Below are 22,086 nucleotides of genomic sequence, written 5' to 3'. Positions count from 1 at the left end.
ACGTGAGTGTGCTCCCCAGTAGCGGGCACGCGGCGGCCTGATCCTCCTCTGCAGCTGCCGCATCCTTCGCTCAGCAATCGCTATGTTCTCCTCCTTTTTCTCGTGAGTTTCAAACTATCGTTGTCACCGATCTGCCTAATCTGAGTGATCAGCACCGCGCCGCCAGTCGACCCCAACGCACCAAACTTCCACCCTGTCTCTTCCGCGTTCCCGCCCTCGGAGCTCTACGGCGAGCTCGAGCCGAAAGACACTGAATGGACATGCCCTGGCGGCTTCGCGGTCGAGACGCAGATATTCTACATCTTCTTGGAGGATGGCACGTCCTTGATGTGCCAGGTCATCCATTCAGCGGTAGGGTACGTATTGTCTCCATCTAGTCAAGCTCCCCGCTCACCTTTTGCTCCTCGTGATCCGTACTTGCGCTTCACATCGCTCCTGTGCTTGGCTGTTGACACTCGCATCGCTCCCGTGCGGCTGTTGACACCCACAGAGTATGGTATCCGACGATCCAATTCACCTGCAAGATCTTCAACCCGAATACCAAGGAGAAGACATGGAAGTCTGTGAATGTCTCCAATTTCGTCACTCCCCCTCCCGGACTCGACAAGCGGTCCTCCAAGGCGGACCAGTTCTCGATCACGCACAAGTCCAAGCCCGGATCTGACACCCCCGAGTCCTACACCGTCACTGCCAACCTCGACAGCGACCTCCAGATCACACTTGACATCGCACGCCCCGCGTCCGTGCCCGGTTTCAAGACCGGCAAGGGCCCCAACGGTGGCTTCTCGTACTTTGGGCCAGACCCAAAGAACGCCGAGGGGTACGTGATCCACCGCTTCTGGCCGCGCGTCCAGGCGAGTGGCCTGCTTGTGCACAAGGGCCACGCCGTCCAGGTAAAAGGGCCGGGCATGTTTGTGCACGCAATCCAGGGCATGCGCCCGAACCTGGTTGCCGCACGGTGGAACTTCGCGCATTTCCAGAGCGACGCCCACGGCGGGGTGTCTGCGATCCAGATGGACTTCACGACGACGAACGACTACGGCCGCAAGGGCGCTGGCTCCGGCTTCGTCACCGTCAGCGTCGGCTCGCTCGTCCTTGGGGGCAAGCTCGCAGCCGTTACGGCTGAGACGCGGTGGCCGGACGAGGAGCCGGCCGCGACGGCTGGCGTCATCTCACGTGCGGTGCACTCGAAGACGGCACATGATCCAGATACGAGTTACGACGCGCCGACCGAGATCACGTTCCGTTGGGCGGCGCCTTCGATCGTCCCGGAAGCGCAGGGACCAATAGACGGCACGATTGTCTTGGACTTGGGCAGCCCAGATGCGTACAAGGGTTTGATCGAGAAGGTGGACGTCCTCGCGGAGATCCCCTATGTGATCAAGACCATGGTGAACTACGTCGCTGGCACGAAGCCTTACATTTACCAGGCGAGTTTCTGTATATGTCCTGTTGTTTACGCTGCTCACCCTGCGCACTTAAGTGGCTGAATCCTGCCAAGCTCAACGTGAGCTTGCCTGCGGGGCTGATTGAAGGCGTGTCGGACACGGCAGAGGTTGAGGGCAACCTCTACGTCGAGTCGACATTCATCTCGTAGGCTACATTTGGATACCATCATGCTAGGATGAACTTGTACAGTATGTTCTCATGACTTGCAAGAAACGGCTCCGCAAAAACGACTCTTCACATCGACTGTCGGCATCTGGATTGCTGCAATATTTGTACCGTGTGACCGTTCCCACCTGAATGGCTCTGGCCGAGATATGCAGAGCCGAACACAAGCCTACCATCATGGTCCACTTTTCCAGACACGCCATTAGAATCATCTCACTCGAGGCCTATGTCCCGACAAGGATGAGTGGCAAGCACCTATCCGAGCCGTTACAACAGTTTTCCACGTCGAGGGAGCGATAGCGCGCGACGAAATCTAGAGCCGCAAGCAGCAAAGTCTATGATACACCAGGTAGTACTACATCAAGACCAGTCCGACGGTGCCTGGACGCGCGTGCCCGAGCCCGAGGACGATGACGAGGCAAGCTGCGAGTCGGGCAGGCTGGAGGTGCCAATCGAGTCGCGCCGCTTCGGTGGGGACAAGGAATTGTTGGTCAGAAGCGCGACCAGCTTCGGGCTCCGTGGCTCCGTCGGGGACTGTGACTGGTAGCGGTAGGGCCCGCGCCGACGGGCATCGTGCAGGTCCTCTTCGGAGCGCTCCTCGAATGTCACGGTCGTGTCACGCTGGATCGCGACGACGATCTCCTTCGAGGGGGACTGCAGGAAGAGGGGGCAAGATGGGTTTCGAGTGAGCGACAGGCGTGGATGCGGGTAGACGAGGGCGAGAGGGATGGGGAGACGTACCATCGCGTCCACGACGGCGCGCACGCTGCGACGGGAGACGCTGTTTGACGTCCTCGTGAGTCGAGGTATCGAGGCGTCGCCCAACTGCTCGGCTTGTATGCGCAGGTGTTCGCGAGCGTTGAGAGTTGCGAGGAGCGACACTGTGTACACTGCGGAGGACCGGATGGCTGTGTGAGGATGTGTGTAGGTAGCATGCAGTCAAGGAACGCACTGCGAGCACCGATGTAGTAGAACAACACATAGACGGATGCCTCGGGGAGTACCAAGACCTGGTGTATTCGTAAGCGACGAGCGACAAAGCCCGATCAAGAGTTCAATTGGTGTCGCCTTACGGTAATGAGCGAGGTGAGGGCGCACATGCTGCGGTTTCTGCGATGAGCTGACGAGCGACGTGAAAATGTTAGCTCCGCACCTGGTGACCAGCCCTGTATTGATAGTGTAGAACAGCTGCTCGTGTCTTTAGTACTTTCCCTTATGTTCGGCTAACTCCAGCCGCGCACCAAACGATTGATTAATCGGTCAGACCTATTGATGATGTATGAGCGATAGTATTCAATAGCCCGGTCATAACGTTTTGTGACGCACCCGGCGGAACCCGTCCGAGACCTGGCAAGAAGCGTGACCAGCGTACCGCACAGTATGATATCCGTGGTAGCTGTGGTGCAGCTCATGGCTATGTCGAACGGCTTGGGAGGTATAAGATTCGGACAGTACAATCGAGGACTGTAGCGGCGGTCTTACCGTGAGCCGAATGTAGTCAGCGAGAGACTGTGTATTGATGCTGCGAAAATACCAGGTCATGCATTGCAATCATTCGAATTTCGACACTGAACAAACCTTTTGAAGAAGAGTACTGCGAGTACAAAGGGGCGAGGGAATTAGCCAAAAGTGCGCGGAATCGGCATGCTACTCACGCAGTGCCAGAGCTGTATGATGATGCTTTGAGTGAACAACGTCAACCCATGGAGTGAGCCACGCACCAAAGTCTGCCGACACGAACGCGAGCTATGGGCAGGCGTATGAGCTAGAAGCCAGTCCTCAGGAAAGCATATGTGAACTCACGAGGAAACCAGTCAAGACCTTCTGCCTTGTCACTGCGGCAACATGTGAGCCCAGATTTGCCGCGATATAGGCTGCTTACTAACAGGTCCATATCCTGTAAGTGTAGAACCTGAACGTGACTTCAATGATGTCCAAAGTACACTGAAGAGAAGCATCAACGCACGACTGGATGATAGCAATCGCAATCGCCTAACCGTGAACAGATGGTGAGGATAGGCTCCAATACGGGCATCAGCTATTCACCCACATTGACTACAATTTGAGCCTACAAGATCAAGCATGAGCGAGCGGAAGCCACAGCTTTCTCAAATTACATACATTCGACATCCTATAAACCCAACATCAACTCAAAGCAAACGGTGGAAGCCTGTCGAATAATGGCTTACCATGGTATAGATAGACCACCGAAATAATGCAGGTTTTTTCTAACGAGATAGTCCCATACTGCAACATCATCATCATCGAGTTTCGCTACCGTACTGGAATTCGCTTACGAGAGGAGGAGTACAGGACAAGGCTGAGGGCGTCCATCCCCCAGACAGTAGTCACCTGTTGGACATCATAGACATCAGCGCAGCGTCTAACTTACGCAGTAGCGTCATACTAGGAGTTGTAAGATCTTCCTATCCCGGGGGTAACGTCTATAGTACCACATAGCTTGGGAAAAAGTCACTGTGACCGCATCATATGTTAGTCAAATGATTCATGCGTACACCAGATCGGGTGATTCATCCAACATACCTCCAAACAAGCTGAGGAGAGCAGATACTGATATGAGCGACAGATCAAGAAGACAGCTGAACCGAGTTTCACCTAGCAGTCGCGGCTAAGCCTATTAGGAGCATGCCCATGCTCAGGCTTCAAGAAGTAGATCGAATGTATCCATGATCAATCCCGTAGAAATTTCGGGATGAGTCAAACACGTACTCCAATTCGAGCCTGCCGGACGCCATCTTGACGGATGGTCATACGCCTGCGACACGAGCTGAAGACGAGCCTTCGCCAGCACGACTGTAAGTGCGGGAAGGGGCGGTGGGCGACTGAGACTGCGCGGCGAACTGCTCCAACATACTTTTAATGTGTATCCAACGGCGTACGACCGTGTTGGGGATAGTGTCGCCATGTTCCATTATGGAATGCCCCGAAATGCGTTAGTAGCGCCGATGATGGGAGGAGGCAGGGTTTTGATCAAGAGCGCTAGCCTCACGAAAAGTGCTTACGTCTCATGGCTTGTCTGCCTACAACGAGAGGCGGTCCGCTAACTTGGCCCGCTCGTCGGGGATTAAGACGTTGTGTATTGTTCTTTATTTTGCATGGTCTCAAGACGGAGCAGCAGAAGGCAGCAGAGGGGGTTGCTTAGTCCCTGTATCCGCGACACAGGGCGGAAGAAAATTTGAGCCATATCATGCGCCTCAACTTGACATTGATGGTTCCTTCTCAAGCTCCGCTGCCTTATCTCGGAGGCCCCCACTGTGAAGCGAGTACGAATGCGAGCACTTATTGGCAAACACAAGCGAAGGTGAACATTAGAAGCTGGAGGAGTCCGTGCCAGCATTCACTAGATATCCATCCGACTTTCTCATCGCGCACAAAGCCCGCTCATTACGGGAAGCTCGCGGAGCGCCATCTTGTTGTTAATTGTAACGTGGCGGCTGTTGCCGACCGTCGTCGTGAGCGGTTGTCCGCCTCGTGTGGTGTCGCCTCACTCGTGGCGCCAGCGCGAGTCCGAATTATTGTCGTCCGGTATGAGTGTTGTATGGGTGCACACGACAACACTATGAGCCGTTCAGGAATCCACCTCCGGGGATTTCACATCTCACCAGAATGCAATTGCTGTAGGGGCCGCTGGCGTTGCGTAGCATATCAATGGCATCGGCCGATGGAGTGCAATCTGACGACATGCGGTGGACCGTGGCGGAACCCCATGCATTGCCAACGCGCCACAGGCACGTCTGCAGCAGTGCAGGGTTATCAGATGAAGAGCTCTATAGGACCACGTGATTCATCGCTCCGTCTGCATGCTTCCACCAACGACCGCCAATATGTACTGATGATACATCAAGGCGGCACCGAAGAACGTTTGCCTATTAACGGAAGAGCCTGAAACTGAAGGCCTAACCTCAAGATGCGATTCGCGAAAATGGGAAGAGTGCGGAATCCAACACTGTAGGCCTGATCCTCAATTTTTAGCTGAACCCACACCAGAACTCACAGTGCTGAAATGCTTCGGTACATATACGCGCACACAGGACAGATGAGGAAGGGGTATGCTCTTTTCCAGACCTAGCTAGCTAAGGAGTGTCTAATACAAGCGTCGAGCAGTGGTGCATCCAGTATGTGCCTAGTGCGACAAAGGAACGGCAAAAAGTAGAGATACAACCCGGACTTGGCCAATCGAGGAGATTGGCACGTCGTGGTGCGTGCGGAAATCCAGTAACCCTCAGCAAGTCTCGCTGCTGATTGGTGAGTACAGTAGGTAAGCAGGCTCTCTAATGTAGGAGGAGGAATGTCGAGTGGAAGCTACCCTCGTTGCACCGCAGGAGGGAGCCCGGTATCTAGGAACCATGGACCATGAACGAGACGATCACTGCTGCTGAGCGGCGGCGTTGCACTGAGTCTGCTGGTCACCGCAGGCAGAGACGGTAAGGTCGCCCTTGTTACCCGACGCGTTGGCCGCGTTGGCGCACTTGTTGTGCTGGACGTCGCACGAACGGACGAGGGCGTTCGTGAGGTTCTGGAACGCCGAGTTGCCGTCGACCTGGAACTGCCCGTTGGACAACTTCGTGACGGCGGGAGGAGTGACACCGCCGAGGTTGCCGGTGAACTTCTGGAGGTTCTGACCGCTCGCGGCCGCGGCAGTCGTTGTGGCCGCAGCGGCGGACGACGAGGTGGTCGTCGCAGCAGCAGTGGTGGACGCGGCAGCGGCGGTGGATGAGGCGGCCACGCTACCAGAACCCGTGCTTCCGGCGATCACATTGCCTTGGTCATCGACAGCCGGAGTGTTAGCGAAGTTGGTAGTGATGCCGAAGACAGCGTTGAAGAGGTCGGCCTGGACGCCGGTCTTCGGGGCTCCGGTGTCAGCGGCAGCCTTCGCCTTCGCGCAGGTGTCCTTAGCGGTCTGGTCAGCCTTGCACGAGTTCGTGAGGGTGTCGCAAATGAACTGCGTGATGATGTCGATGTTCTGTGCGGAGCCATGGTTGAACGACTTGAGGTCGGTGGGCTCGAAGGCAGTCTCCTTGCGTCCGTCAAGGCCGACGGCGAAAGTGATCTGGGGGACCGAGCAAGACCCGAAGTTGCCAATACCACCAGCAGCTGCGGTGGACGAGGCAGCAGCGGCAGAGCTCGATGCAGTCGCGCCAGAACCACCGGTGGCCGCAGCCTGGTTACCCGACGAGCCAGTTCCCGCGATAGGGTTACCCTGGTCGTCGATCGCGGTGACAGCAGCGAAGTCGGTGGTGATACCGAACACGGCGTTGAAGAGGTCAGCCTGCACGCCAGTCTTGGGAGCACCGGTGTCAGCAGCAGCCTTCGCCTTGGCGCAAGTGTCCTTGGCGGTCTGGTCTGCCTTGCACGAGTTCGTGAGGGTGTCGCAGATGAACTGGGTAATGATGTCAATGTTCTGCGCCGAACCGTGGTTGAAGGACTTCAGGTCCGTAGGTTCGAAGGCGGTCTCCTTGCGGTTATCGAGACCAACGGCGAAGGTGATCTGAGGGACCGAGCAGGATCCGAAGTTGCCAATACCACCAGCAGCCGCGGTAGACGAGGCGGCGGCGACGGCGCTCGAAGTCGTCGCGGTAGAGCTGCCGGAGGCCGCCGATGAGCCAGTGCCTGCAATGGGGTTGCCCTGGTCGTCGATCGCGGTGACATCCGCGAAATTGGTAGTGATGCCGAAGACAGCGTTGAAGAGGTCGGCCTGGACGCCGGTCTTCGGGGCTCCGGTGTCAGCGGCAGCCTTCGCCTTGGCGCAGGTGTCCTTGGCAGTCTGGTCGGCCTTGCACGAGTTCGTCAGGGTATCGCAGATGAACTGGGTGATGATGTCGATGTTCTGCGCGGAGCCGTGGTTGAAAGACTTGAGATCAGTGGGCTCAAAGGCGGTCTCCTTGCGGTTGTCCAGACCAACGGCAAACGTAATCTGGGGGACCGAGCAAGACCCGAAGTTGCCGATGTCACCAGCAGCCGCAGTAGATGAGGCGGCGGCGGCGGAGCTGGATGCCGTCGCAGATGCAGCGTCGGTGGCAGACGAAGTCACAGTGACGGTGACAACGGTCTCACAATCCGAAGACGAGGTGGCTGAGGCGGCATCGGAGGTGGCAGAGTCGGTGGCGATGAGGACCGCAGACGAGGTCGCGGCAGCAGCCGAACTTGAGGTGGAGGTTGCGGCAGCACTGGAGGCGGAGCCCGTTGCATCCGAGTCGTCAGAACCAGCAGTGCCGAAGGGGAACGTGTTGGGCTGAGCTCCCTTCTGCACGGACTGCTTAGTGGCGGGATCGAAGAAGACGTTAGGGTCGTTAGCGGGGTCTTGTGCCTGAACGAGACCGTTGAGCTCGGCGTTCTTGGGCGCCTTCTGGCAGAAAACGGAGTTACGGTTGGTCGGAGGGTTGGTAGTGAAGTCCTATCGTGAATCGAGAGTCAATAAGAGCATGGCGTACGATCTAGCAAAAACACCTACAGGGGGCGTGTTCTTCTCCACCTGACGGTACTCAACGGCCAGAGCGATCAAGTTCGCCTTAGTCGTATCATCGAACTGCTGCGCGGCATCTGCACTTGTCTTAGATCAAACTTCTAGTCTCAGGCGGCTGGGAGACATACCAATGATCGCATCGGCCATATCCTGCTGCGAGCATTCCGGCTGCGCAGCAAGAAGAGGAGTGATGGCCTGACCGGAAAGCACACCGCAAACCTGACCGGGGCACGCTGCGCCAATCTTGTCAATAACAGCGGGGTGCTCCTGACCGAAACGACGGGGGTTGAGAACGACCGGGCGGTCGTCCCTCTCCAACCACTTCATACGGGCGAACGCCTGCTGGGAGGAGGCGAGGACGGAAAGTACAACGAGAGCAGCTTGAGACTTGGAGAACACCATTTCGGAGTAGTAAAAAGAGAAAAAAGACTATCCGGATGATGTTACTCGGGAGGGTTGAGAGCAAGCGGGTTGCACTGGATGGCACCGACGAGAAGTGGAATGACACCTGGTCGGGAAGAAGGCGAGAAAACGGCCGTTCAACGAACCAGCAAAGGTCTTGAAGGAAAGAGCAGGGGGGAAAGTGATGGGCTTCACCAGACAACGTACGTCCCCTTATATATTCTGCCTGGGCGCATGCAAACGCGCCGTAGCCCATGTGTCCGTGTTGCATCCGGCCATGTGTTCCGGCGGGAAACGCTATGAGAAAGGTCGGAGTGATCAAGGATAACGCTGAGTTATACACATGAGCCGACTAGCAGTACCAAATGAGGAAGGCATGTAGGATCGAGAGCGCGGTTGCCAGGTTACTCGCGACCGCCTGAGCGAAGCCGACTCACTCTCAACAACGTTCCTGATGACCGCCGACCACGTACCTCCGGCAATCTCACCTCCAATCATCCGGGAGATCGTCAAATTTGCTACGGCTATTGGACGATTAGGCACAACATGCTTACGCTGAGTCTCTGCCTGTCCCTCTCCGACGCAGGGGCGACGTCAGCTGAGTGCCCACGCTTTTATGAGCATGGTATCCATCGCACTTGGCAGACACGGCGCTCTCTCCTCGAGGCGGATGCGTGTAGTCCCGAGGGAAGTTTAGCGTCCTTGTTTCTTGTGAGGATATGCGACAATGCGTTTTCACATGGCTACAAATCTCATATTTGTCAATCATGACGGTGCCTTAAAGGATCGTGAGCCATCGAAGCAGAATCCGGAGGCCACCCGGGCCGCAATTTGAGAGACCGTTTCCACAGCGATATCATGACAACGGCCAGGTCTTCCGCCTACAAGGAGGTCCTCGCGGATTCAGGGGGGCATATCTGACGATGGAATCGAGGCCAACGGCAACGTGCAACAATGGACTTGCCCACCGTCTCCATATCCACATCTCCGCATTTCAGAACCTCCGAGGTAACTCCAGGTTGGGAGTACAGCATGATTCGAATGCTTGTAGCGGCCTGCTGTGTGTTTTTTGTTTGCAAATCGCTGCAGAACACCGTCTTCTCGAGACCTGCGGACAGCGCCGAAAGGATGCGTTTGTCATGCGTGCCTGACCTTGGCGGCGTGGTCGTGATAACATCAGAAGTACCCTTCAAATAATCCCTCCTGAGCCTACAAGACATGAGGTTGAAGTAAGACTACTCGAGTACTTGGAACTGCAGTCAAACTTGGCTCAATGTCTCATTTGCATCGTGTACCCTTGCCCTGCTCTCTTATCTAGAACAATCGCTCGTCTGCTGATGACAAGTACTTACACACACCCACGATATGTTCAAGGGAGAAGACGGGAAGCAGTAGTCTCTGCGTGCTGTTCGATGCCGTTCGTCGGCAGTCGCAACGCATTTGCGAGTGGGTCCACACCGATGACGGGCCTTACGTCCTTCTTGATTCGATTGGATGGACGAAGCGTACTGTGAGTTGGGCATCGCTATGCAGGAAGCGAAAGCGTCAGGGCCCAGCATGTGCCTCACCAGTCTTCGAGAAGTCACGTATACTAGCCGGGAACAAAGAAGGAACCACATAAACATAGCAACGCCAGCGTTCCGTCAGTTAATTGTCGGCATTTACTTATGCGTCCGAGAGTCTGGCCCTTAATGCAGCACCTTCCAAGGAAGTTTCTTTCTCAATATGTGCCTGACTGGTGTCCCGCCCCGAGACGACTGCCGCAATCTACCGCCAACGATACATGTCAGTTACATTGTAACGAGGTCTGAGCCCACACGGTGCGCCTACTGCATACACGGCACATCCTCTGTGTGGCACGAACGAGCCAAGCTGCCACACAAACGGCCAGGAATTCGGAGAGGTTCAACGGAGATACCTACGCAAGATGGGCGATAACATGTTGACGGGTGGTATGAACAGGTGGGAAGTGAATGGCATGTTATGGACTTGTCGCGACTGTTCTTGGCGAGGACAGGCCGCCAAGTTGATCTTCCTATTCTATTTCATTGGGTTCAACGGAGTGCCTGGATAAGTGCACCGCGCCAACAAGAACGTGTCTAGTAAGTTACGTACCTCGATGAATGTATGCTCAAATGCAGGATCGACGGTGGACCCCGCATGTTACCTCTTATATAGCTGCCTTCTCAATCTTCAACTTAGTCTCGTTCCCATCCGTTCTAGCGCTTACAGACAGTACCGCTAGAACGTCTGGTGCATTTCGGGCTCGGCAGAGGGCATTGTGACGATCAGTCACACCACGTGGGCTGACTAATGGCACGTGAGGGCTGTCGACACCGCATCGCGCGAGGCTGTTACCAAAAGATTGATGCCTGTTGTGTTCATGTAATCGATACATGCGAGAACGCGATCCTCGAGAGACATCCCACCAGCCTCCATGCTGTTGCTGAGCGCGCGGGTGTAGTTCTCGTATAGTGTGGAGCGCGCATGCGTGCGAGGAGGAGGGTCGGCAAGGGGAGGGGGTGAGGAATCCACTTCTTCAATACATGAGTCCAGGTAATCGTCAGGATCAAATTCCCCGAGATCATTGTCGAAGGCTAGATATTCATCTTCCGCAAGCATAGTGGAGGTATACTGTAGTTACATGCAGACAGAAGAACGAGTGCGCGACATCGATCCCTCCGTCCCGTCGTGCGCCTCCGATGTGATGTTGTCACGTATGTAACGCCGGACCATGGACCGGTGACCCGCCTGTCACAATGCCCTCTGCCGAGCCCGAAACACACCAGACGTTCTAAAGCCTCTCTCCCCCGGCGCTCGTTTCCCCCCTCCAGATCTTTTCGAGATTCGTTCCATCAATTTTGCCTTCCTGTTTTGGTCTACTCCCTCCCGAGGCTTGCGGAGCGCAGCGACGCATCGAGTGCTGGGGCAGAGAGGCTGAAGAACGTCTGGAGCCGAGACTATCTTCAACTAGGCCAAGCCCACTTACACGCTTTGCATCCCTTGCATGGTCCTTCCACTTTCGCGCTCACCACAGACCAGAGTATCGTTGCATACGTCCAGGACCAGGAGTTCCCGAGCGGCCCACCGCCACGGGCCTGAGCGGACCGTTGTCTGACACGGGCGCCTTTTAGCAGCCAGAGCGCTACTGTCGGGACGTCGTCACGGAACGACTCGGAAGAGACAGGGAAGAGGGCTTGCAGCGAAGCCAAGTACCAACGCCTGAACGGCTATTGAGTATGCGCAACACTAGGCGTACTGAGGGCGTCGGGGACTGTGGGCTACTGAGATCTCAAGCGACACCGGGTCACACGCATGGTGCATGTGTAGGGTTGGTAGTTGTCGCGGAAGGGGAAGACGATTGTGATGCAACATACCGTACAGGTATTAGTCTTACTGGCTTGGCGAAATCAGAGCGTAGGCGAAGGCCGGCCAGAGCTCCGAAGCGTCTGAGAACCTGGGTACGTCTGGACGTCGGGCGCGTCCTTGTCGGCGGGTCTCGGCCAGGGGCTCGACCGCACCGGCCGAATTGGGTGACGAGCCACGACGCTTCGTGGTGCAACACGATAGGTTGGCAGCAGCTTCTTCATTCATATGACGGGCTACAGTAGTTCTAGAGGGAAGATGGATCCATTGGCGCGACAGCAACATGTCCGTAGTACAACGCAGCGGAAGATGCGAGAATGCATTTAGTGGTGGGCATGAGCATGCTCGGAGCCCTGGAAGTCGAGGGCGTAGACTGCGTCACGATGGGGAGAAGAGTCAAGCAGAGAAAAGAGCGGGTAACACACAGCAACATACCAGAGCCGCACTCGGGGCAGCGACGGTTCTTCTCGCGGGTGAGGTTGAACCAAAGGAGCTCGTGAGATTCGGCAGGGGAGCCGGTGCAGCCGACAAGTCGCTCGGGTTCCTACGGCACGCGCGGATGCGTGCATTTCATGAGGCCTGGGGCGCGTCGGGCGACACGTAGTAGACTCACCAGGGAGAAAACCTTGATTGGGTCGACGAGGGTGCCGATGCGGGACGAGTCGAGGGGCTTAAGGTCGAAAACCTCGACGCCCTCGATGGCACCGAGGATCTGAAGACGCTCGAGACCAGTGGACTGATTCTCGTCGGTGGGGACCTCACCCGGCTTCGCACCCTCGCCGAAGATCTGGGGGGTGGGGGCGTCGGAGCGACGCGCCGCGGTGGTGGAAATGGCACGCACAGCGGCCGTACGAGCAGGCCTGAGGGCGGCGCGAGCAACGAAGGAAGCGGGACGGAGGGCGGCGGCGAACATGGCTTTTGAAGAGAGATACTGCAGGGTGCAAAGGCCGCAACCGTGTCCGCCTGCCAGATGATGGCGGCGTCACGAATGTGGTCACAGACTGTCACGCTCCTGGCCGGTGTGGCCCGGCAGGCGCGATAGGAGTGATGCGCGCTGACGTAATGGCTTCTGCGCAGATTGGTTGGGTGTCGGGTACGAAAAAGGCAGTTATACTTGGAATCGAAGCAGTCGGCAAGATGAACGACGCCTTTGTCGATGCTTCCCGAGCGGCGGCGTCCACGGCAGATGCTGTTGGCTGTGGAGAAACAGACGCGTTTCATGTCTCAAATTGTCTCCGCAGCTTGCTCCCAACCACATACCAGGTCGCCGGTGACCACCCACGCTCCTTTCCTCGCCCAAGCTGTCGACGTCGACTCGTCTCCCGCTGCAGCGAACACCACATACTATGCTCCCGCATTCATCGACCAGAGAGCCCCTAGCACCATCAAGTCTTGACTCTGTCCTATCTCCTTCGTCTTCTGAAGATAAATGCTCGACCCCTTCGCAGCGGCTGCCGTTCCCGGTAATGTCCCGCTCACATACGCGGGCTTCCACAGCAAGCTACAATTCAACCATGCCTCTCAACCCCGGCTCCGAAACCAAAAACCAGCGCAAGTCCTTTGTTCAACGGGTCTTTTCTGGATGGAAGCGCCAGGGTCAGAATATGCTTGACCGAGAGGCTCAGCATCATGGCTATCCCCCATATGACAAGGGAGGCGGTACTGCGAAGGCTCCTCAAGTCAGGATATGGCACGGGTGGCGACTCATTCTATTTGATTCTTGTACGTCCATTCTCCGAACCGTACCTCCCGGTGCCTTCACTGAGCGATCCGTAGGGCTGAACATATTGATACTGTTTCTTCCTGCCGCTGTGAGTGCGGATTGCCAAAGTGCGTGGACTGCTGAGGGGCGTGCTGACCGAGGCGTTCACCCCAGGGTGTGCTCAAAGTCACGACCGATTCTGACACCCTCCTCTTCGTGGGTGGGTATCTTTGGCCGCCTCAACCCTTCACAAGAATATTTATAACTCGTCGAAACGCTCGTAACAGCATGCCTGCTCGCTTTCGTACCGCTCATCAAGGTTCGTTCTAAAACCGTAGAAGAACGCCGCTAGTCACGATACGGACGCTTATGTCCGAAACGAACTGGCATGCTGAGGCAAGCTGTTTTTGTCTGTATAGCTTCACGATCTTGCTACGGGCATCGTGTCCCGAAGAATTGGCGGTAGCAAGACCGGCTTGCTGAACTCGAGTTTGGTGAGTACGACGACCATACGTCACTGGCATGCCTGAAATCGCCTGGTTGACCTTACTATCACAAAGAGTAACATGTAGGTTTTTGTAGAGTCGGTCACAGTTCAGACGCTCATACCGGTTTGTCTTGGTAGCGTGGAGCTTGTCGTCGCGGTCAGTCGCTTCTAAGCCGCTCAGCACGTTTCCTCCAAACTTATCTGTTGTTCAGATCATCGCCCTTCGCAAATGCGAGTTGCGCGTAGTGCAGTCATCTCGTAGGTGGCATTTGTGGAGAGATTTGCAGAGCAGTCGCTGACATCTGATCAGTGATCGGAGGGATGCTCAGCAAGCTCTGTAAGACCAGTTGATCTCTCCTCCGTGTGCAGTAACCGAATGCAATGTCCTTTGCAGTGCTGGTACTCGGCATGTGCTTCTTCGCCGGCGGCATACGATTTTCTGAACAGGGGTTCGACTCGAGTAAGTACAGATTCAAAGCGCAGCTGCAGCCTCTGACGCCATCAACACGGCAGCGGCTACTCAGATCCACTCTTCTCTGTTGAGTATCAGTGTAGGCGCCGTCCTTCTTCCCGCTGCGTTCCACTTTGCCATCACATATGGTAGCCAAAACAAAGGCGAGGCGGAGCCCAGTCTTCAAGAGCAGAAGGACGACATCCTGCGCATGAGCCATGGCGTAAGTTTTGAAGAAGCTCTCATACAAGGCGACTTAACACCGATCACTTCATGCGACAGGTCGCTATTGTACTGTTGTTCAGTGCGTTGCCTGGATATATTCTCCCAGTGACTGACATACTAATCTAGCATCCCTGTAGTCTATGTATCGTATCTGGTCTTCCAGCTATGGTCACATACGCACCTGTACGAAGACAATACAGAGCCGAGCGCCAAGCTTCCCGTCGCGGCCTCCGTCCGTTCAGCGACTGCGCGAGTGCGCAAGAAGAGTAACAGCATCTATGAGCGCATGGCGAATGCGCGTTCCCTCGACCACCTCCGCACCGGCTCCTTCCAGACGATCCGCAGCGTTGTTTACAACAACAAATCAGCAGGTCACTCGCGAGTGCCCACTCCACAGCATTTGAACCCGACGTCGATCGGGGCGCCGACGCCGATTAGCCCGTTGGAAGAATTGCCAGAGACGTCGATAGACCTGGGAGACTCTGCAACGCGCACTCATGGACCCTACCTGCACGCGCATACAGCCTCCGGTCGGTCGCTTACTGGGGGCAGCGCGCGGGCGGTGTCGCCTTTCACGTCCTCGAGCCAGGTGACGCTCTCGAACCCGATTGCGCTGCCCGCAGACTCCACCGTGCGGCTCGTTTCGGACCAGGAGCGGTTCGTCATCCGGAGAGAGACGTCCTCGGACTCTGACGACGGCTCTCTAGACTCGTTGCCGGCCGGAGGCGACACGTATGATGCCGACGAGCTCGACGGTTCGCCGCAACGGTACGGAAGCCAGCGAGGGCGATCACGGACGCCGATCAGCGACGTACTCTCTGCGTACTACCCGGAGAGCCTCAAGAGAGCCCCGAGCGACCCGACTCCGCGGAAGAGTTTGGTTCAGCTCAACCTCACGCCGGGCGGGCATTGGGCAGAGAAGAGCCAGAGGGCGGAGAGCCCGAGCGAGTACCTCATCGCATCCCCGTCCCCGGTTTCGCCGGCGGAGGAGGAGCAGCAACCGCCGCAGCCGCAGCCGCAGCCAGAGATGAGTTGGCCGTTGACGCTCTTCCTGTTGACTTCTCTCACAGTGGTGAGCGTTATGCCTTCATTCTATGTATGCGCGTTTTACTAAGGCTTGCTGGTGGTATGCGCGTGTCTAGCTCGTCGCCCTGGATGCGGAGTGGCTGGTGGACAGTATGAACGAGGAGTCTCCATTGATCAGTAAGGAGTGGATCGGACTGATCTTGCTGCCTACCGTGAGCGTGATGGCCGGTGAGTGCGGCGTCCGTCTCTGGCCCTATGCTTCCCGGTTCTGATGGCCTCTTATGCAGAGTGCGCCACGGCCGTCAACGTCGCCGCGCAGGACCAGCTGACGCTCAGCATCAGTGTGGCTGTCGGCTCGACGATCGTACGTACTTCTTCTCGCCGGCTCTGGGGCTTGGTTCACGGTGTATTGACCGATGTCGTCTTGATCAGCAAACGGCGCTCTTTGTCATTCCATTCATGGTACTCCTGGGTTGGGTCCTTGACAAGCCGCTAGCTCTGCTGTTTGACCCCTTCGAGTCTGTTGTAAGTCCGCAGCCGCAGGCTCACCTGTCATTCCCTTACTCCTCATCGTCCGTCCACAGGTTCTGTACATCTCGGTGCACACGATGGGCTACGTCGTGGCAGACGGCAAGTCGAACTGGTTGGAGGGCGTCATCCTCATCTGTGCGTGTGTATTCTACGTGGGCTCGTCGTTCCAAGCGGCTTATACTCGCATACAGGCCTCTATATCGTTATAGCAGTCACGTTCTGGTTCTACCCCGGTGAGTATCTCCCTACATGATTTGGCTACCTGCCTGACGAGCTCGCCCCTAGGATCGAACTTCTCCTCTAATCTCGCCGTGTGCACGACCTCCGTGCCGTTCAAGGGATAAGTACAATCCAAGAATCTGTCTCAACATCGCATCAGGAACAGTCCCATTCACCGCCTCTCTCCGCGAGGCAGCGTCATGCATTACTAGGCGTCTAGCAGCAGTTATCAACACCCAGTACAAACTGGACAGGACCACGATTTGTTTCGTTCACTATCATCGCATCCACATCATCAAACATCACCATTATCCTAATCGCACATTCCCTCAGTAGATATTAGACAGCGTTTGCTCCCCTTCACGACCACGGATTATGGACCGCATTCCTTCCCCTCGTCGCACGTAGACCGTAGACCATTGCATGTTAGATCTTGTAGCACTAGCCCACACTGGATGGATCGTATACATACGTACGCACAGCACATACCTCCGTTTCGGACTGTAATTATCTTACATCACTACGCTTCTTACCGTCCTTACAAGATGGCCGGAGCAACCCATCGTTTTACACCGCAGTATCGATATGGACGAAGACGACAAGTAGCGCTATATGGAGGTGCGAACTTGAAGTGTGTCCAACGCGCTAATCTTCCAGCAGGAATTCATTCACGATACTCTTCATCTCATCTTGCCCCATCTTCCTCTGTCGCACGACCTCTTCGTCGGTCGGCTCGACCATTTCGGCACCCTCGCTCTCTGCTGAGACGGAGAGGCGAGCCGCGGTCCACACTGGAAGACTGACGACCGAGGGTCGTGCGAGGTCCGGCCATGGAGTGGGCACAGGCCGAGCGCTTCTGCTCGTAAGTGTCGTGTGGCAAGTGTAGCAGAGGTAAGGTGTGAGGGACGCCTGAAAGGGGGGCTCTGCTACAACGAGGGCAGGAGACAAGGCCGCCCGGGCGTCCGCGGCAGGCGGCGGAGGAGGCTGCGAACGGATGGCTATTTGTGCCTTCCAATTTTGTACGCCACGCTGCGCGGGGCTGGTGTACGGAGGTATAAGTGCGAGCTGAGCTTATTGAGACTGAAGAAGAAGAAACGATATGGACGTACCGTCCGCAGAGGATGCACTTGCCCTCGACCTCGCCCTTGGGTTGGAGCTTGGCGCAGGTCCGGACGATCGTGGACACTGTTGATGGGTAGTCCTGTTCAAGACCTAGGATGAATTCTGCGGGACGGACAGTCAACAAACGACCACAGCAGTCAACAGCGGAAAAAACTTGCCTTTGGTGAGTGTACCAATGCCTGGCTTCGCCCCAGGCCAAAGCCACGTTTCCTTCCCCACGACAGGTATATGCGACCACCATGCCCAGGCGGCGCACTCTTTCATGCCGATATCTCGCAGGGGTCGCACTACACGCACCGTACGCTTGAGCCTCTTGCCTTTCCTCCCTTCGTCGGGCCAATACTCGGGCACGTTTGTCACCCCGGTATCAGGATACCATTCCTCTGACGTCTCCTCTCGTATATTGAATCCTGAACCTTGGGCGACGCCAGAGATCAAGGAGATTGCAAGACTCGTGAGCGAGGTGCCGAGTATTAGGTGAGATGCTCCGGTATGAAGGGCGCTATGAAGGAGCAGGACGCGTACGAGGGTTTGTATGGCGCTGTGGACTGCTGTAGGGGTCGGAAGAGAAGACAAATATGCGCGAAGCGCTGCGAGCGGATCCAGGTGGGACTGAGTTAGCGACCCAATGAAGAGTGCTAGACGTTGGTGAGAAGGACAGCAATGTGCTACGATATATGGTACGCACCTTCGTCTGCTAGGGACACTCCGATATCCGCGAAAGACATCCTCCCTCCGATCTTCTCCCACCATGCAGGGTCGAACGCGTCTTGTATTCGAAGGGTGGCGAGCTGTAGTTCATCATAACGAGACACGAACTTTGTGACATCCTCTGTTCGATCCGGCGTCTACATCGCCAGGGTCAACAGGGGCAGATTTATTGAGCGCTAGGAGCAGAAAAACTCACCCCAGGAAACGCATCGCATACTTCCACATAGCATACAGTGATCTTCTTCCACACACGTTCGTGTCGAGGATGATCTCGCCCCCCTTCAGCCGGCATTGTTGACTTATCTAGTGAGACATAGCACTTGTACACGAGATCCAGGAGCACCGATGATCCTAGACCCCCAGAAAAACCAACAAGCAAAGTTCCAGCCGGCTTGAGCGCAGTCTTCCGGGGACCGTCTGGTTTGGCATTCACATTGGGTTCGAGTGCCCGACGAAACTTGTGCGTGGTGAGAGGGAAGAAGCAGTACCTTTGATGGTAAGTAAGTCAAATGTTGTCAACTGAAGAACACAGTAGACAGACTTGCAGTAGACTGCGTGTCTAATTACTATGTTTCCTATAGCATCCTTGCACCGCACGCAATTCCTTGTTTTGTCGTACTTCTTCTTACCTATAGCGGTCTTCAGTATGTGTGATATCATTCTTTCAGTCCAACGTACGCTGCATCAAGGCATCTGGCTCTGCTTGTGGATTTCCGCACGACATGGTGGACAAGGGAGAGAGACTTGGTCAGCAGAGGCTAATCAACCAAAATGAAGACGAGATCTAGATCTTGGTGATGGGCGTCTGTACGAGTGCAGATCTTCGAAAGCCCATAACAGCGGGCATTTCAGCCACCCTCGCCGGAAACGCGACTGCCATCGCTTTTCCCATCTATCTGGTTACATCTTCGTATGCTAAAGTCGTTCCTCGACGACTTACTTTAGAGCTCTATGGAAGAAGTGGGAGAGCAAGAACAGACCCCATTTTTGGACCCGTCCCCTGGCCGCCCTCCTCTCTCTAGAGCCGTTTCGAACACCCTCAATCCGGGCGGGCGATCAGAGTTCTTACTACAGGCGAAGAAGAACACCATACTTAAGTCTCATGGAAGACCACCATGGTGCGAATTGCCATAAACGACTTAGTATCTTGCCTGATGTCACAAGGTACGATGAGGACGGACATGCTGTCCATGACGCCTTCGTGATAGGCGTGGCTGGTGCGTCCTCCCTGACCCTCCACATTGAGACCGTGTTCAACGACTTAGGATATAGGCGGATCCGCTAGTGGGAAGGTCGCGAATTTCATCTCGCGTGCAAACATCTGCATCTCACCCATACACCCTGTTCAATCCAGACCTACGTCGCTCGTCGGATCGTGCAGGCACTAGGTTCAATCCCGACCGTTGTGATATTATCTCAGGTAATCTCAGGAAGAAGAGCGCTAGCGGAAAGCTGACGCGAATGATAGGATAGTTTTTACAAGAAACATGGACCGGAAGACTTGGAGCTTGCCTTTCAGAATCGCTACGACTTCGATCACCCAGGTTCGTCAAGGCTCTTCGCTTATGTTTTCTTGCGACTCATACTTGCAAACGTAGATGCTATCGACATGCCGCTTTTTGCCTCGGTGTGTCTAGTTTCATAGAGCCTGTCTGCGCACCTTCTCAACAACAATTCGCGGCATCGGTCACACTATAAACAGTGCCTCGCTGACCTCAAGGCCGGACGGCAATCTAATATTCCGATCTACTCGTTCAAAGAGCACCAACGCTTGGATGAGACCAAATATCTGTATGGTGCTGCAATCATCATCGGTACCGTATTGTGTCACCACACATGCACCTCTATCTAACGTCACTCCAGTTGAAGGTATTCTTGCACTACACGACCCTACACTGCGAGACCTCTACGATTTGAAGGTATGCGTTTGTACGCCTCATCCCTGATTAGAGGCTGACTGTGTAGCAGATCTTTGTACAATGCGATTCTGATCTGATGCTCGCACGGCGTATACGGCGAGACATCAATGAGCGTGGTCGGAGTGTAGAGGGTGTTCTGGAGCAGTAAGCTATACATCGCTTTCTACAGTCTCGCGCTGACAGGCAGTCAGATACTTGCGTTATGTGAAGCCAGCATACGACAACTTTGTGCAGCCTACATCTCGCTATGCAAACATCGTAGGTTATCGCTGCAACTATGGCCATCGTGCATAGCTAATCATGACTGTGGCAGATTGTGCCGGGATCAGACAACACTGTCGCTATAGAGCTCATCGCTACGCATGTCCGCAGGAAGATAGAAGATCGTTCACGATATCTACGAAAAGATCTTGCGCGAATAGGGCCCTTGGATCTGACCCTTGGCAACCCAGTGGATCAAAGCTTCCCAAACTTGACGGTGCTACGCCAGACTCCCCAGTTGCGGGTCAGATAAGCTTGATGTGAAATTATTCGGCATTGAATTCTCATGGCATATGCACAGGGAATCTTCACCATGCTCCGCAATAGCAGAACTCGCCGGGAAGACTTCATATTTTTCACCGATAGGTTGTCAACTTTCCTCAGCGAGAAGGCTATGGAGTTCCTCCCGTACAAGTCGAAGAACATCACAACGCCCGTAGAAGCCACATACACCGGCAAGGAACTTGCGGTCGAAGTCCGCATCCTCCCTTGTACAACTACTGAACGACGCCGCTGACTTCCATCGACTTACAGCATATCTGTGGAGTATCCATTCTGCGCTCGTGAGTCTTCAGCTGAAGCTGAAAGCTGACCCAAACTCTGACTAGTAGCATCGCAGCGGCGGGCCTCTCGAGCGCGGTCTCCGACGCGTGATCCAAGACATCCGCATCGGCTCGCTCCTCATTCAGTCCGAAGACAATACTGGGGAGCCCCTACTGCTCCATCTCATGCTCCCCAACTGCATCCGCCAGCGGCATCTCGCGAAGAACTCGTTCGTGTTCCTCCTCGATGCACAGGTCGGCACCGGGGCCGCGGCGTTCATGGCGATCCGCGTGCTCCTCGACCATGGCGTGCCGCAGGAGAATATCATCTTCGTCACGTTCATCGTCGCCGCGTGTGGCGGCGTGCGGGTCCTGCAGCGCGCGTTCCCGAAGGTCCGCATCGTGTGTGGGGCGGTCGACCCCATGCTGAGGGAGACGTGGGCGCTGTGGGACACCACGCCGCAATCGCCGAGCCAGGATGGGGATTCGGGAGGTTTGGGGACCCCGACAGCGAAGACGAAGGCAGAGGCCGAGGCCGAGGGGAGGAAGATCTGGGTTGTCGAGCCTGGTATTGGTCACATTGGTGAGTGCAGTTGTCTTATGCGTTCCGACGGAGCTGCGGGGCTGAAGCTGTTACGCTAGGCGATCGGTACTACCTGTAGCATCGTGATATTGTCTTAGTTTACTGCGTTATTTGTCACTCGCACGTACGCTTGGCTGAGCAACGACCGGACGTTAATGAACCGGTAAGTCAGTATGGACGTCTTGTCCGCGCCTCGGCTTCTTCAATCTGAACGATGCCTGTTCTACTGAACAGGAGTGACGTCTTATGAGAACATCGATCGCGTAAACCAGCCGTGTTCTCGACCATTAGGGTACCCATCTCCTGCTTCGCTCACGGATATTCATGTTAGCGGACACTGTTGATACATCGTACGTCTGTAACTCTTGTCGGGTTGCAGTAGGATCCGCTGCGCACAACAAGCGATTGAATGTTGCACAGAAATTGTGCAGTACTCGCGAC

General features: G+C 55.6%; 8 protein-coding genes across 8 annotated transcripts; 3 read left to right on the top strand and 5 right to left on the bottom strand.

The window, feature by feature from the left end:
• Positions 1–82: 82 nt before the first annotated feature.
• On the top strand, positions 83–1,597 carry DICSQDRAFT_144295 (oxidative stress survival Svf1-like protein; the record flags this gene model as incomplete). Its single annotated transcript, XM_007362265.1, has 4 exons — positions 83–102; positions 153–356; positions 491–1,430; positions 1,484–1,597. 4 exons carry the CDS (start codon positions 83–85, stop codon positions 1,595–1,597), a joined length of 1,278 nt encoding a protein of 425 aa, XP_007362327.1.
• Positions 1,598–1,904: 307 nt separating this feature from the next.
• On the bottom strand, positions 1,905–4,547 carry DICSQDRAFT_178182 (uncharacterized protein). The gene is made up of 23 exons (XM_007362264.1): positions 4,490–4,547; positions 4,345–4,428; positions 4,231–4,275; positions 4,159–4,169; positions 4,022–4,089; positions 3,912–3,966; positions 3,804–3,861; positions 3,736–3,745; positions 3,665–3,682; positions 3,581–3,606; positions 3,501–3,526; positions 3,418–3,449; positions 3,336–3,360; positions 3,270–3,281; positions 3,193–3,208; positions 3,097–3,136; positions 2,941–3,041; positions 2,856–2,880; positions 2,768–2,802; positions 2,688–2,715; positions 2,567–2,624; positions 2,356–2,504; positions 1,905–2,268 (listed from the first exon to the last, which is right to left on the bottom strand). The coding sequence occupies exons 2-23, from the start codon at positions 4,368–4,370 to the stop codon at positions 1,975–1,977; spliced, it is 1,158 nt and encodes a 385-aa protein (XP_007362326.1). The 5' UTR covers positions 4,371–4,428; positions 4,490–4,547; the 3' UTR covers positions 1,905–1,974.
• Positions 4,548–5,617: 1,070 nt separating this feature from the next.
• On the bottom strand, positions 5,618–9,263 carry DICSQDRAFT_152810 (uncharacterized protein). Its single transcript, XM_007362263.1, has 5 exons — positions 9,055–9,263; positions 8,974–8,988; positions 8,227–8,830; positions 8,087–8,175; positions 5,618–8,029 (listed from the first exon to the last, which is right to left on the bottom strand). Exons 3-5 carry the CDS (start codon positions 8,498–8,500, stop codon positions 6,002–6,004), a joined length of 2,391 nt encoding a protein of 796 aa, XP_007362325.1. The 5' UTR covers positions 8,501–8,830; positions 8,974–8,988; positions 9,055–9,263; the 3' UTR covers positions 5,618–6,001.
• Positions 9,264–10,810: 1,547 nt separating this feature from the next.
• Positions 10,811–11,122, bottom strand: DICSQDRAFT_166687 (uncharacterized protein; the record flags this gene model as incomplete). Its single annotated transcript, XM_007362262.1, has 1 exon — positions 10,811–11,122. The coding sequence occupies one exon, from the start codon at positions 11,120–11,122 to the stop codon at positions 10,811–10,813; it is 312 nt and encodes a 103-aa protein (XP_007362324.1).
• A 5-nt stretch (positions 11,123–11,127) lies between these two features.
• On the bottom strand, positions 11,128–12,799 carry DICSQDRAFT_159669 (cytochrome c oxidase polypeptide IV). The gene is made up of 3 exons (XM_007362261.1): positions 12,480–12,799; positions 12,302–12,410; positions 11,128–12,239 (listed from the first exon to the last, which is right to left on the bottom strand). Exons 1-3 carry the CDS (start codon positions 12,777–12,779, stop codon positions 12,190–12,192), a joined length of 459 nt encoding a protein of 152 aa, XP_007362323.1. The 5' UTR covers positions 12,780–12,799; the 3' UTR covers positions 11,128–12,189.
• A 581-nt stretch (positions 12,800–13,380) lies between these two features.
• On the top strand, positions 13,381–16,798 carry DICSQDRAFT_178179 (uncharacterized protein; the record flags this gene model as incomplete). The annotated part of the gene is made up of 19 exons (XM_007362260.1): positions 13,381–13,588; positions 13,643–13,677; positions 13,743–13,788; positions 13,856–13,887; positions 13,988–14,062; positions 14,129–14,136; positions 14,194–14,212; positions 14,268–14,313; positions 14,366–14,392; positions 14,450–14,515; positions 14,569–14,729; positions 14,789–14,810; positions 14,869–15,803; positions 15,874–15,985; positions 16,045–16,121; positions 16,190–16,282; positions 16,342–16,423; positions 16,480–16,521; positions 16,574–16,798. 19 exons carry the CDS (start codon positions 13,381–13,383, stop codon positions 16,630–16,632), a joined length of 2,145 nt encoding a protein of 714 aa, XP_007362322.1. The 3' UTR covers positions 16,633–16,798.
• Positions 16,799–17,150: 352 nt separating this feature from the next.
• Positions 17,151–19,064, bottom strand: DICSQDRAFT_152807 (uncharacterized protein; the record flags this gene model as incomplete). Its single annotated transcript, XM_007362259.1, has 7 exons — positions 17,151–17,546; positions 17,617–17,731; positions 17,788–18,267; positions 18,318–18,477; positions 18,537–18,828; positions 18,882–18,969; positions 19,019–19,064. The coding sequence occupies 7 exons, from the start codon at positions 19,062–19,064 to the stop codon at positions 17,153–17,155; spliced, it is 1,575 nt and encodes a 524-aa protein (XP_007362321.1).
• A 138-nt stretch (positions 19,065–19,202) lies between these two features.
• DICSQDRAFT_80016 (armadillo/beta-catenin/plakoglobin) lies at positions 19,203–21,767 on the top strand. The gene is made up of 15 exons (XM_007362258.1): positions 19,203–19,458; positions 19,505–19,557; positions 19,613–19,632; positions 19,695–19,760; positions 19,809–19,884; positions 19,939–19,967; positions 20,043–20,154; positions 20,204–20,259; positions 20,309–20,403; positions 20,451–20,517; positions 20,573–20,764; positions 20,822–20,995; positions 21,055–21,083; positions 21,140–21,645; positions 21,705–21,767. Exons 1-15 carry the CDS (start codon positions 19,292–19,294, stop codon positions 21,722–21,724), a joined length of 1,662 nt encoding a protein of 553 aa, XP_007362320.1. The 5' UTR covers positions 19,203–19,291; the 3' UTR covers positions 21,725–21,767.
• Positions 21,768–22,086: the final 319 nt, after the last annotated feature.

This window comes from Dichomitus squalens (assembly GCF_000275845.1).
Source record: "Dichomitus squalens LYAD-421 SS1 unplaced genomic scaffold DICSQscaffold_4, whole genome shotgun sequence".
NCBI lineage: Eukaryota > Fungi > Basidiomycota > Agaricomycetes > Polyporales > Polyporaceae > Dichomitus > Dichomitus squalens.
This window is presented reverse-complemented; position numbering and strand designations above follow the sequence as displayed.

Bases quoted from the DNA above. Each gene is read 5' to 3' on its own strand.
- DICSQDRAFT_178182 (XM_007362264.1), bottom strand. From the start codon at position 4,370: ATGGCGTCCGGCAGGCTCGAATTGGA. The intron at 2,505-2,566 runs GTGCGTTCCTTG...GGTCCTCCGCAG, and splicing joins CTACTACATCGGTGCTCGCA to TGTACACAGTGTCGCTCCTC. The intron at 2,269-2,355 runs GTACGTCTCCCC...CTCTTCCTGCAG, and splicing joins GCGCCGTCGTGGACGCGATG to TCCCCCTCGAAGGAGATCGT.
- DICSQDRAFT_80016 (XM_007362258.1), top strand. From the start codon at position 19,292: ATGGAAGAAGTGGGAGAGCAAGAACAGACCCCATTTTTGGACCCGTCC. The intron at 19,459-19,504 runs GTGCGAATTGCC...TGATGTCACAAG, and splicing joins TCTCATGGAAGACCACCATG to GTACGATGAGGACGGACATG. The intron at 20,260-20,308 runs GTATGCGTTTGT...ACTGTGTAGCAG, and splicing joins GAGACCTCTACGATTTGAAG to ATCTTTGTACAATGCGATTC.
- DICSQDRAFT_152810 (XM_007362263.1), bottom strand. From the start codon at position 8,500: ATGGTGTTCTCCAAGTCTCAAGCTGCTCTCGTTGTACTTTCCGTCCTC. The intron at 8,176-8,226 runs GTATGTCTCCCA...AGACAAGTGCAG, and splicing joins TATGGCCGATGCGATCATTG to ATGCCGCGCAGCAGTTCGAT. The intron at 8,030-8,086 runs GTAGGTGTTTTT...GATTCACGATAG, and splicing joins TGGAGAAGAACACGCCCCCT to GACTTCACTACCAACCCTCC.
- DICSQDRAFT_159669 (XM_007362261.1), bottom strand. From the start codon at position 12,779: ATGTTCGCCGCCGCCCTCCGTCCCGCTTCCTTCGTTGCTCGCGCCGCC. The intron at 12,411-12,479 runs GTGAGTCTACTA...CGCGTGCCGTAG, and splicing joins CAATCAAGGTTTTCTCCCTG to GAACCCGAGCGACTTGTCGG. The intron at 12,240-12,301 runs GTATGTTGCTGT...ATCGTGACGCAG, and splicing joins CTGCCCCGAGTGCGGCTCTG to TCTACGCCCTCGACTTCCAG.